Source organism: Genypterus blacodes, unplaced genomic scaffold (assembly GCF_046128005.1).
Source record: "Genypterus blacodes isolate CSIRO-AG114 ecotype Tasmania unplaced genomic scaffold, CSIRO-AGI_Gbla_v1 ptg000156l_1, whole genome shotgun sequence".
NCBI classification, from domain to species: domain Eukaryota; kingdom Metazoa; phylum Chordata; class Actinopteri; order Ophidiiformes; family Ophidiidae; genus Genypterus; species Genypterus blacodes.
Window position 1 is genome coordinate 2,775,844 of NW_027466957.1, and position 13,266 is coordinate 2,789,109.

General features: G+C 39.6%; 1 protein-coding gene across 2 annotated transcripts; it reads left to right on the top strand.

Moving 5' to 3' along the window:
• The first annotated feature begins 93 nt into the window (after positions 1-93).
• On the top strand, positions 94-7,474 carry LOC143013201 (putative glutamate receptor). Of its 2 annotated transcripts, none has more exons than XM_076166743.1 (10): positions 94-152; positions 323-398; positions 2,051-2,082; positions 2,640-2,819; positions 3,475-3,698; positions 4,324-4,421; positions 4,901-5,118; positions 5,329-5,548; positions 6,391-6,641; positions 7,265-7,474. In XM_076166743.1, the coding sequence occupies exons 2-10, from the start codon at positions 335-337 to the stop codon at positions 7,361-7,363; spliced, it is 1,386 nt and encodes a 461-aa protein (XP_076022858.1). In that variant the 5' UTR covers positions 94-152; positions 323-334; the 3' UTR covers positions 7,364-7,474. The 2 variants fall into 2 exon arrangements, with proteins under 2 accessions (XP_076022858.1, XP_076022859.1); XM_076166744.1 differs by having other exon boundaries at positions 98-180.
• Positions 7,475-13,266: the final 5,792 nt, after the last annotated feature.

The following is a 13,266-nucleotide window of genomic DNA, read 5'->3' on the forward strand; positions in this document are numbered from 1 at the left end:
GTGTGTGTGTGTGTTTTGGAGGGAGGATATCTCCTCCCTCTGTACCCACATATAAAAACCCCTCAAAACAATCTGTTGCTCACAACTCACACTGCACACTGCAGGAGTTACAGCAATTTTGTTACATATTTTATTCTTCTCTCTCACATAAGGCAAGTGTTTTTTATCATTGCATCTGAGGTACGGTGTATCAGGTTCTATATTGCTATTTTTCCTCATCATTGAGTATATTATATGTAATAAGCAATGTTTTGCTGCTTGTTAACATTAGTTACATGAGGTTTGAATGGGTGGTAAATGACAACAATTGTGTAATTTCCAGGTGTGTGGCATCATGAAAGGCTGCATGGCATTGATCACATATGCAGCATCCCTGACTGCATGGATGCTCACTGCAGGTAAGACAGGCACTGCCACACCAGCTCCATTCATTGTTGGTGCCTATTAAATGAATGTATTACACTTATTACTTTACTGGTCTGTAATTAAGGCAAAATGCTTGAGTAAGTTGAATAACACATGCACATATTATTGTATTCAGAGTAAATCCATGCTTATTTGTGCTGGTTTCAATCAAATTATGGTTTTGCATTATGAGTGAAATGTTATTTGTGCATTTATCGCAGCCTGGGTCCTACTGTATATTATGCATTTTTTAATTTGACTGTGTAAACATTATATTGGGAGTAACACCTCCACATACATTTCCTCACCAGGAAGATACCAATGAAGTAACATACATGCACTGTATAGTCAGCCAAATGCGGCATCCTATTCATTCTGTTTATGTGCTCATCTTTCTTGCATGTTTGTCTTAATAGAACTCCAATTTAAAGATTGAATGAATGGTGATATCTTAAAACCTGAACAAATAAAATTGAAATGATCTGCAGAGAAAAGATTTTATTTGATGAATATTTTTATTGAAGAAAAGAGATTTTGAGGGTTTTTGTGAGAGGATGCCCCTGCACATACTCCCGGCCAACTCGCCCCCCACACCCACCCCCTCCACCACCACAACTCTGGCAGGGCATGTTAGGTCTTGCTTGACATGCTGTGAATGCAATTGCTCACAGCAAATGTTTAGCAGTCAAGGATAGATTTCTGAATGGGGAGAGTGTTAGGAGGTTTATCCCCCGCTCTGATTACACAGTGGAAGAATGAAGAATCACTTCGGAACACATCCTGCAGTCAGGATTCTCCACTTTGATCAGCCCACAGCCTGTACCCTCACCCCCTGTTGTAGCTTGCAGATGTCAACTCAGTATGTAGCACCTTTCTTAAAGCCCACTAAAAAAACAACCAACAAGACGCTCTTTGTCTTTTAGTGATTGTTTGGTGTATTTAGTGCTGAGGCTGAGAGGAAAACATACAAGGGTGACACAAAGCAACAATGTGCTTCATAGAGTCGGCTTTAGAGTTCCAGAGCCCACACATATGGGTTGGGGTGGCTGAAATGGCTGCGCCAGGGGGAAGCATGCATGCAACCGGAGAACAAACTGCGGCGAAAAAAAGTCGCCCACGGTATAAAGCACTTTGTGTCCCCGCCCACCAAGCATGACACACTAGAACAGGGGTGGCGAAAACGCCGCTCGCGGGTCGCAAGCGGGTCTTTTGTGTTCGACGTGTGGAAGCGCAAACTGATCTGATGTTGTTGAATGCAGATTGTGCTCGATCACTTTTACTTGAATTGAATAAGCAATATGTTAGTAATTATAGTTTTCAAGAGAAGATATTGAAATATTAATGCGATAGGTTTGATATTTATTTTGGGGGAAATAATTGTTGCATTGCGTAATAAATTTAATCTATAGATTAATGGACTAATCGGAAAAAAAAATCTGTTGATTAATCGTGTAAGAAATAATCGTTAGGTGCAGCCCTACCACACATAGACCATAAAACTGAAACCAAACCAGCAGGAAGCCAAAGCAGACCAATGAATCCTAGCATCTTTGTACTGATACTTTGCGCTGTACTGATATTGCTTTATTTGTTTAACTGGCTTGATAACAGGAATCTAAAATGTTTGATTTTCTTTCCTCTCTAGATGGCAAGGAGTTATCCATCACCACTATTGAGGTATTCCTTCAATTAATCTTACCATAGACATGTGTTTCCCATTGATGAATACAAAGGTATTAGTTCATCTCCGTACCCCCTCAAATCTCAGATTCAGGTGGGACACTAAACACCAAATCCACTGGAGCCTGAAGGTCCCGCCCAAACATCAGGGCAGCAAACATTAACTAATGTTGCGCTCTGAGCATGAATAACTTTAGTAACTTTTATATAAGAACACACTTTCCATTGTATCATAAGTCTCCAGTGATTATGTGACTGGGAGAACAAAAGCAATAATTAATAACAATAAGCAAGCAAAAAACAATAGGCTTCCTGCTTGGACCCCTAATAAAAATCTGAGCAAAAACAATAGGCTTTATATAGCATCAAAGTATTTAGATAAGATTTGGCACCAGGACTGTATAATGAATACAAAAGAAACAAAAGAATACAGGAGAGGGAAGAATAAAAAGTATAACATCTAGTTACACAAATGTCACCATAACAATAACTACTTAATCTATTGTATGTTTTTAGGCTCACTATTTCAAATAGACTGTTTTCTGTTCATACAGCAAGATCCATACATCATGAGTAAAGGCAGTGAGCTGGAAGGATACTGCATTGACCTGATATCTGCGCTCGCTAAAAGGCTGAACTTCAACTACACAATTCACACAGTGAAGGACAATCGTTATGGCTTCTTGGACTCCAGTGGCAACTGGCATGGCATGATTGGTGAGGTCATTCGAGGAGTAAGTACCTGGGCTAGGAGGCTTTTATCACATTAAATATTATAATACTATTGTAAATTTATGTTAGGAATATACAGATTGTATGTACAGTGATTTGTGAAATGTACTATGTCATGTGTTAAAGGCTGTTCTAGGCGTCAAACCCAATTTCCTAAACTATCATGACACCACAATACGATACCCTAACGTGAAGGTTTTAAAAAGCACACAAGCATTTCTAAATGGATTATACGGTCTCTTGGGTATCTCTTATACTCATTTAAGCCTATTAAGCATCCGTAACTTCTTTGTATCTTGATAAGCTTGTTTGTGAATATATGGGGTATATTGGTTTATTTTCGAAAAATCATCCAATTAACTTTTGTTATGACTCACTTAACATGTCATTTGGTATTTTAATTGTACCCATGTTTATGAAGCTGTTTCAAAGACTTTTTACTTTTTTAGTTTTATATGCAGGTCTTCACATAAGTGGTACAGACATGCACGCTTAAAAGGAAGTTGTGCAAGTCAGGGTTAGGGTTAGCTAAACCAAATAGAGTTAAAAGAATTTGCTGCAATGTTTGTGTGCACGTGAGTCGGTGGGTGTTTTCTCTAGGAAAAAGGGGGCTGCAAAAAGTGAATGAGATTATACGTTTGACAATGTGTTCATCAGGAGGCTGACCTGGCTGTGGCCCCGCTGACCTTGACAGCAACAAGAGAACGGTTTGTTGAGATGACCACACCCTTCATGCAAACTGGCATTGGTTTCCTTCTGCGCAAAGACTTGGCAAATATATCAAGCAACTTCAGTTTCCTATCGCCATTCTCCACTGAGATGTGGGTGGGCCTCATCATTGCATTCCTGCTAACAGTTTTCTGCATATTTCTGGTGGCTAGGTAAGCGAGATTGATACAAAGTACTACATACTGCATGAAATAGTAAAGTGATATCAATAAAAATGCAGCAGTGATTTGCATTTGCTTAGCACAAATAAAGACATAAGTATATGACTTTTTGATAACCCTGTTTTTTGTACAATTTGCTGAAATCTCCTCCTACCGTGGTACAGACATGCACGCTTAAAAGGAAAGCGTGGAATCCAGAACAAATTCCTTTAGTGCACTCATTTCAGTGCACCAGAAGAGTTCTTAAAAAGATCAACACACACCTGTTAATCTACTGGCTCAAATACATTTCTTTTACATTTTTGGGCAGCTGTTATGTAAAGACCACACTCAAAGTTCATCTTATCTCTCTAAACTTGCACCTATTTGCATGAGCAAATATTTGTTTCTGTACTACGTTGCAATACAAATCCTGTCATTTGCACATCATCATCCCTAAACTATTCTGTAAAATCGGTTGCCAATTGGCTCATAGATACTGCTTGGCACCATGAAAATGTAAATGGACATACATTTGTAGAATTGGTACTTGATCTGGTTCATTCTCGCTGAATGTTCAATCCAATTCTGATATAACAGTGCTGTTTATTGGTCGTTTATATTTTTGCATCTACAGGATCAGTCCGGCTGAATGGGCAGAACCAGAGTCAGAGGAACACAGATTCACATTGCTGCACAGTTTCTGGTACATCACGGGAGCTCTTACTTTGCAAGGTGACTCAAGTCAATTTACTAGATTAGATTATGCATCATGTGTAAGACAATTTCCTCGAGCATGTGAATTCTCTACTACAATCTGAAGTTTTCTTTACGTTCATTTCTTTGTCTGCATACTTAGCCAATAAAGCAACAAGTTATGTATATATATACATTTCTGCTATACATATGGCTTATTTTGCATTTTTGCACTAATCAAAATTCAAAATCAAGTAATTTAAAGTTACTCTTTAAAACACCTACAAAATAAGCTGACAGACGCATAGCACTTATATCTCCCTAAAATTGACATGGCTAAAAGTACATGTTGAGCAGACTGACTGGAGTTGTTGTGGTTCAGAAATCTCCTGGTTCAAGTACCTTGATACTGAAATTGAATAAGGACTACTTTCCATAATTTCATCAATCTACTGATTTGTCAAAATGTTGATGATTTTTTTTATTTGACCATAACCTCACGTGCTGTTGCCATCTAGGTGCTGGCCCCCACCCAAAAGCTCTCTCTGGACATATAGTCAGTGCCGTCTGGTGGGTGTTTGCTCTTCTCCTGCTGGCTTGCTACTTTGCCAACTTCAACTCCAGATTACACACTGACAACCCACATATGTCTATCCAGAGCTTTGAAGACCTCGCTAATCAAGACATGATAGATTATAGCACAGTTGAAGGTGGTTCCACAAGGGCTTTCTTTAAGGTTGGTTGTACTAATACAGCAATACATTGTACAATGATATAACTGATGATCTTTAAACTGTGTCTTTGCTCTCATCGCTGTCCTCCTACTGACATTGATAGGATAGGGGCTGCAGAATTTTTTCACATCAAATACATGTTACTAATGTTAATCACTCAGAATGTTCTGTGTTGAGTAGTTGGGAGAGTATTCATTTTTTTTCTGCCGCAGAATTCCAAATACCCTGTTTACCGTCGCATCTACGAGCATATGGAGCGTAAGAATAGCTATGTGTCCAGCATGGAGGAAGGTTTTCGCCGAGCCCAGGACGAAAATTTTGCCTTCATTGGTGAAGCTGTGTCCTTGGATTTGGCTGTAGCTCGCTATTGTAAACTGACCCGTTCCCAGCAGGTTGTTGCTATGAGAGGGTACAGCATTGCAGCAGCCCTTGGTGAGTAATTGAAGCCTATTTGTTGATTCACCACAAACAACAATGTGCAATAATTATTATGATTATTTAAGGCGTTGGTTTCTTTTACACCAATGACCCCCATGCTTGAAGAAGCTGCTGCAAATCATGAACAATCAGCTTTTCTCTTGTATCTAAACTTCATTCATGTCAAGTTTGCTCTACCAAAGGTAGATGGTCATGGATTAAAGGTGGTTGATGCTGGATCGTTAATTTATAATTGATTTGACATTTATCAAATGTCCAATGAATGGGGAAGTGGTTCATCTACTTTGTTACTTGTAAAAGTAACATGTATACAATATACTATGTATACAATAAATACTATGTATACAATGAATATACTGTAAGGTATGGAAATGCAACATAGTTTCAGTGATATTCAACCCATTATCTTTTCAGTTTGCAATGTACTGTCAATATTTCTAATTGACTTAAGAGTGATTCTTATTACAAATCAAACTTTAAGAATAGCAAAGCCTCTCCCCCATTTGGGGAGGCGTGGCTAGGGATGGTAGGGCAGTCAAATTGGAATTAGGAGGTTCCCGGTTCAATTCCTAGAGAGACTTTCGAAGTGCAAGACACTAAAGCTCTATCTGTTCCGATGTGTTGATTGGCTGCTTACTACGTGGTTTGCCCTTGCCATCAGTGTATTAATTAAAATTGATTTAGCACTTGCCATGAAACAGGCCTTACTGCAGTATGTCCTTAAATGGAGGTGCTTATTTGGCATGACGATGTGTTGATCTTTTTTAACTAACCATAGTCTTGGTTTGATTTGAAAAGACATGATGGCTTTACACGACCTCTCAACTCTTTCCCAGGTTCTCCACTGGTTAAAAACCTAACTCTGGCCATCCTAGAGCTGAGTGAGGATGGTGAACTGACCTACCTGAGGAATAAGTGGTGGTCCAATGCCTGTGCAGGAGCTGATGGGTCCCACACCTCCGAGGCTCTGAAGCCCCATGACCTGAGGGGTCTTTTTCTTCTTCTGGGCCTGGGACTTGGCCTTGGGCTCTTGCTGTCCATGCTGGAGCTCTTCTCTAAGGCCCACAACCAAGCTAAAGATGGCAAGGTAAGAATTTTGTTCATATCCTCTCAATTTTGTCTTGACTTCAGCAGTAGATTTCAGAACAAAATATAATTGTTGTCTCAAACTGGCTAACGTTTTGGGATCAATAAATATAATCTATAAAGGCAAACAATTAGTCAGCTTATGTAGCTTTGTAAAACGTTTGAATCTGATCTCCCATACATCATATGAGCTTTTTCCTCCAGCATCAACCAATTTCTCTCTCTCTCTCTCTCTTACTGCGCACAAAAGCACACACAGGCACACGCACACCACAGACATCCCTCAGTACTAATGTAAGGGAAACCTTATAAATGAGCTTCAATTATGCTTTGCAAATTTAGTGTGGTCCTGTGTTAAGTCGTTGTGATTTAAAAAAAGTTTTTTTCTTTTTTTTTTTTTCACCACAATTGTATCATCAAGCTGAAACCAGGCTGTGTTTAGAGTTTGGAAAAAGTTTTTAAAGACACATTTTACATACTAACATATTTGCTTACTTAAGGACAAGTCTTTGCATGAATGTGACAGAGTGTAAAGTTCCACAATGGAGCGCTGTTTACAACCTCAAAATCAAAAAAGTTAATGTACCTTGATAATTTTCACTCCTGCTTTTGTTCTCTTCACAGCAATCCTGCTATTCAGTTTTGACATCGGAGCTGAATTGTCGCTTTGGAAGTGGAGGGAAGAATAAAGACCAAGAGACCTCAGATAAAAACACAGCTTAAGTTTTTATGCAGTAAATTTTGTTGCCAGTAGTTGTGTTTCCATTTTGCGAAGTTTAAAGTTCTGTATTGAAAAATGTGTAATGGTAACTGTCAAATGCAACAAAACAAAAATATAAAGCAAAAACATGTTTACGCTCACTTGGATGACAACAGTCTGATATTGACATATGATATTGAAAATAAACACCTTGGATCCCCAAATTCTATGTTGTCTGAAATTATGGGTTCAGTAAGCATTACCCCACTACCTCAATAGGACTCCAGATTAACACAAAACTGAATCTTTTCTTAAAGCTCCTAATGGGCAGTCACTAAACCTACTACTACTACTACTAATTCTGGCAGGCAGCATTGCATACAATCTTTTTTTTTTCTTTTCTGAATCACCTGGGGATTCAGTCTACTATAGTCAAAGTCACAGTTGCTCAATACAGGGCATAACTGTTCCATGTAGGTGTTTTGAACCGCCATATGAATGTGGAAATCAAACCTTTCTTTACAAGGTCTCATCTAAACTCACACGGGAGAAGAAACTTGTCTGCTCCCCCAGTGGAGATTTTTGTCACACATTACCTTTAAATCCACATTAAAATTTGACTATGGATATATACCATAATTAACATAATTACATTATGGGAAGCTCACCCTATACTGTGCCATTTGGCAATAGTCATAATCATTTACAAAGAGATCAAGCAGATGCAGGCCTTACAACCATTTCTTGATTATTAAATCATTACATTTTAATTCACAGAAAACAGCTGACTTCAATAACCCTTCACACATCAAAATGTATTAAGTGTTATTTTCTAATGCATGTCTGTTTGTGTTTGTGCTTTGCAAGCTTTTTTTGTATTATCCCACTCAAAGTTCCTATTGTACAACTAGCCATTTATGGAGAGGGAATCTCTCTTGGAATTGCCTCTCCCAAGCATTTCTTGCTTTCTCCTTGTACTATAACATTTTCTTGGGAGTATTTCCTTGTCTTTCTAGAGAGCTTTGGACAGGGTCAGGAATTTTCCTGATGTTCTGGGTCTGTAGAGCTCTTTGATACATTGTATGTGATATTGAGCTATAAAAATAAACTTGACTTGACTACTGAAAGATAATTAGTGACTTCAGGAATAGAGAAAGAAAAGGCATTTTTACATGCTGAAGTATAATAAACCTAAGATAGCATCAACACTGAAAGTTGAAAGTAAACGACAAACCACCTATGAAGAATAGACCTATTTTTGTAATGCCTTTGTATCACCACTTGGGGATGCTATTGTACTTTTTTTATCTGTGAAGTTTCTCAGTCATCCAGGTAATGTTTTGCAAGGAAAGTAAATCATAGGCAACTGCCATTACTGGTAAAGGCTTGAAGACGTTTTATCTCTCATCTGAAAGGCTTCTTCAGTTCTGCAGAACTGAATTTACATCCCTTCGATATTGTGAGGCCCAGGATTTGACATCAACCATTGATCAGTTCCCTTGTCGTACAAATTAGGAAAATAGTAAACACACACACACACACAGATGTACATGCACACGCATTCACATGCACACACATTATCAAGTGCACTCCAAACTGGAGACTTTAATATTAGACTTACTTACAATGTGAAAAACTCAACTTAATACAGAATACTACAACGGTCGCCCGATGAAGTTGGAATAAACCTTATGGGCAACAGTGTGTGTGTGTATATATATATATATACAAATTCTGTTGCCAAAATGGTGCAACGTGCAAATGTGTAAATTTGGAGACAGGGTGATGGAGCATAAGATCTAGGTAGGTGTATTTGACCTACTCTGTAACTGTTTTCCTGCTAGGTGAGCACTTTTGTTATTACATGAGAAGATTGTGTTCTTTATTCATGACTTTTTATAAGTTTTACACATAATAATGCCGTGAAGTTAGCATGTACTAACTCTCTCTCACTGGAACACCAGGAGAGCTACGTCAGGATGCTCTTTTACAGACTACAGCTTCAACACAATATTATAATAATTTCTAAATAGTCAGCAAACTGTCTGACCTAGACCTCCCTCTCTCCACCTGCCCCTGGTTAAAGGACTCCCTCACATATCACCCCCTTAAACCTGGCCCCCACCTCTCATCCACCCTCACGCTAGACACCGGCTGTCCACAAGGCTGTCTGCTTAGTCCACCACTCCATGCATTATACACCTACGACTGCACTCTTACCCATTCCACCAACACCATCATCAAATTAGCAGATGACACCATCTCAGGAGGTGACGAGTCTGCCTACAGAGATGAGATCCAGAAATTGACAGTCTGGTGCTCAGAAAACAATCTGACACTCAACACCATAAAAATCAAAGAACTAATCACAGAGCAGACCATGCCCCACTCCACATCAACGGTGACCTTGTGGAACTGTTTCCCAGCTTCAAATTCCTGGAGATGCACATCTCCGAGGCCCTCTCCTGGTCTACCAACAGTGGTGCGGTTGTGAAGAAAACACAGCAGCGGCTTCTCTTCGCGAGAGAACAGACTGCTGGTGGTGCTCTGCAGTGGACAGTAGTGCTCTTCAGAGGGTCATAAACACCGCTCAAAAGATTATCGGCTGCCCTCTGCCCCCCCTACAACACATCTGGAGCTCCTGCTGTCTCAGCAGAGCAAAAACATCCATAAAGACTCCTCCTTGACATTGTTGGGCCTAGAGAGCAGGACCCAAGCCTGTCGCCATGTGCTTCCTTTGTTCATAAACTAACAAGAGAACAAACAAACCCCAAATCCCAAGACCTACACCCACCCACCTTTCACACCTTGATGTGAAAGTGTCACAGACTCTGCTGGCGCTGCATTGGTCAAATGATGACCTACAGACTGTAATGTCATCCAAGCTATAAGAAGCTGCAACAACTTTGAATTCTTTCTCTCCCTGCGAACAACTAACGTGCATAGGACACCTATCATAAGATCCTGCTCTGGACTTTAGTCCGGTGAACACAGAACCTCTAAGGCCTGCACATCCGTTGCTTTCATCTTTTGTCTGACCGTGACTCCAATTGTGGACCAAGGAGTGATCACGTCCCCTTTTTCCTCTGCATCACAAAGACAATTTTCCAACTTCTTCAAGCCCGGGAACGATGATTTGGAGCAAAGCTCACCACAATGGAATATCATCGACACATGGATCAGTCAGCACAGCGCAGCCAGCAACCTAATAAACCCCCTGTGGTGTTAACCCGACCTGGAACTGAATTTCCATTTTTGCCCATAGTAGTCGGGGCTTGGGTTAGCTACTCTGCACCCAGACACACACACACACACACACACACACACACACACACACACACACACACACACACACACTCAAGCCTAACTACCTAATTAACTTGTGATTGAATCCCTTATTATTTGAACTTCCTGTTATTGTTTATGTTTTTCTGATTTATCATATTCATGGTGATGACTCGTAGATATTATTGTGAGTTAAGGAATCTTTTCGTATTATGGCAAAAGTGTCTGGTTTTGCTTGTTTTGAATATTTGTTTTAATATTTATATTTATTTATTTTATTTATTTTTATTTTGATGGCAATATTTGATAAAGTGGAAACACCACCTGTTTCACCTGTTGTCCTCTGGCAGACGCTACAGGAGCACTAAAGCTCGGACCACCAGACTCAAAGACAGCTTCTTTCCGTGGGCCATAAGAACACTGAACTCCTGTACATAGGAATGACCCCTCACTTGCAATAGTCGGTGGACTCTGTGCAATAATTGTAAGGGCAATTACCTTTTATTTTGTTTTTGTGCAATTACCACTACCTATTTGCTGGCTGTGGACATTAACTTCTTATTCGTTGTATCCTCTACAATGTCAATAAAGGCTTTCTATTTCTATTCTATTTCTAATGATCAATTAATTCTGGGTTTGCCATACCTAAACAGATAATTGAAATTTATAAATTCCTATTAGCTAGAAGCTAGAGAGGAATCTGTCGTATCTGAGAGTAGAAAAGGAAGTATTGATTGGGAGGCAGGCACCTCCTGACAGCTGCGCTAAGCTAACACGTTCTTCCCTCAGTCACTGTGCATACAGCCAACAGGGAAAGCAGTTTCAGCCCTAAATCCCAGAGATTTCCTCCAATTGTTGTTATGATGTAAAGTGAAAGAAAAAAATCTTCTAATGAATGATAACTAAGCTTTCAAGAAACATTACAAGGGTTCAACTCTACTTTTTTGGGGAACTCATTACAAGCATGCATGCTCCTTAAAAATACAGAAAAAAGTAGTAGCATACCATAATCTCTCTCTCTCTCTTCTCAATAGTGGCCTAGATTTTTCCTCATCCATTCTCTGCCTGTGCACTAGCCTTAGGCTTGTCAATGTGATCAAAATTAGACTTTCTAATGGACGTGTCACCACTTTGAACTAAAGGCTTGAAGAGCTTTGAGTCTGGCGCTCCCTTGGATATGCCAGGCAAAGTCTGCTTATTGATCCCTCAGAATATGTTTGACTTTGGCATTCTCTCTTTTATTTTCGTATTCCCTCTCTCCTCCTCACTCCATTTATCTTCTTGCTCGCTTGCTCATTCTCTTTCTTGTTTACTCTTTCCCTGACTTCTGTCGGAGGATTCAATATATTTAACAGTCTCAATCTCTCTCTATCTCTCTCTCTCACACACACACACACACACACACGCGCACACACACACACACACGCGCGCACACACACACACACACACACACACACACGCACACACACTGCATTTCTACTTTGCAGTTTTTCAGCTCTCCTTTTCACATTCAGGTACGGTGCTTTTTCCTACTCCTACATTGGAGTGTATTTGACTGGAAGCTACAGCTGGCATGCAATGTCAGAATATGTAAAATTTAATATGATAATGCTTAGATTCTATTATGGTATGAAGAAGAGCAGAAAAAGTGGGTTTCACTAATATTTATTTCGTACCAATATTTGTAAAAACAGGTTTTTAAGGGAAAAGCCTCCGGGACTAATGGGGTATAGTGAGGTTACATCGCTGTCTCCGTGCCTCTCCTCTGCTCCACTGTTTGTCTCATGATGGAGCTATTTAGCTGCAGGTCCAAATTGACGCATTTAGCTGAATGTGCTGTGCTGTCCTCTCTTGCCGGTAGGTTGTGCCGGCAGTACTGGCACGGTATGGCGTTCTGGACTGTACTGTCCTACTTTCATGAGACAGACCAAAATTGACCACACCATCAGAAGACAAATACATTGAGCCAGTGGTTCCCAAAATGTTTCTGCAGGGCCCCCCTTTATAGATCAGAATTTTTTAAGGGTCGACTGATCAGTCTGACACCGAAGAGTTGTAGTTAAAACAGACAGACAAACCTGATAACAGAGCATACAAATACATGGAGCAATAATGTTATCTGGATGCTCATCCTCCTGCAGCGAGACGAAGAAGTATTGCCATTTCATTGATTTACCTGAGGCGGTACTTATTCATATCACTCCTCTTCCGATCCCAGCCTCATCAGAGATACATAATGTCTTGAATAAAGAGCAAAAGACTCCAGCAAGATTACTGTCAAAAGACGACTTAATAGTAGTGGCCTCAAAGAAAGAGTCGCCGTTTCTCAACCACTTCCCAGGAGGGGAAACAAGGCAAAACGCTTGGCAGTGACGGCCCTTTTAGCTGATGAATCCAAGTTAATATATCTTGTATATATCTAAATATAAAACACGTCATATACATTATATGCAGCCTTTGGAAAAAGAAGATTTAATGTATGCTATAACAAATAGTTAAAACCAAAATGCTGTCAGGAATGAAATTCAAATAGTCAATAATTATTATTACACATTAGACATTTTTAATTGGAGGAGTAACAGGAACAGCAATCATGTAATAATTGCAATTATACATTTACATTTGTATTACAGTTGTTAGA

Excerpts from the sequence above, each read along its gene's own strand:
- LOC143013201 (XM_076166743.1), top strand. The coding sequence starts at position 335 with ATGAAAGGCTGCATGGCATTGATCACATATGCAGCATCCCTGACTGCA. Across the intron at positions 2,083-2,639 it reads TATCCATCACCACTATTGAG|CAAGATCCATACATCATGAG; the intron begins GTATTCCTTCAA and ends CTGTTCATACAG. Across the intron at positions 2,820-3,474 it reads TTGGTGAGGTCATTCGAGGA|GAGGCTGACCTGGCTGTGGC; the intron begins GTAAGTACCTGG and ends TGTGTTCATCAG.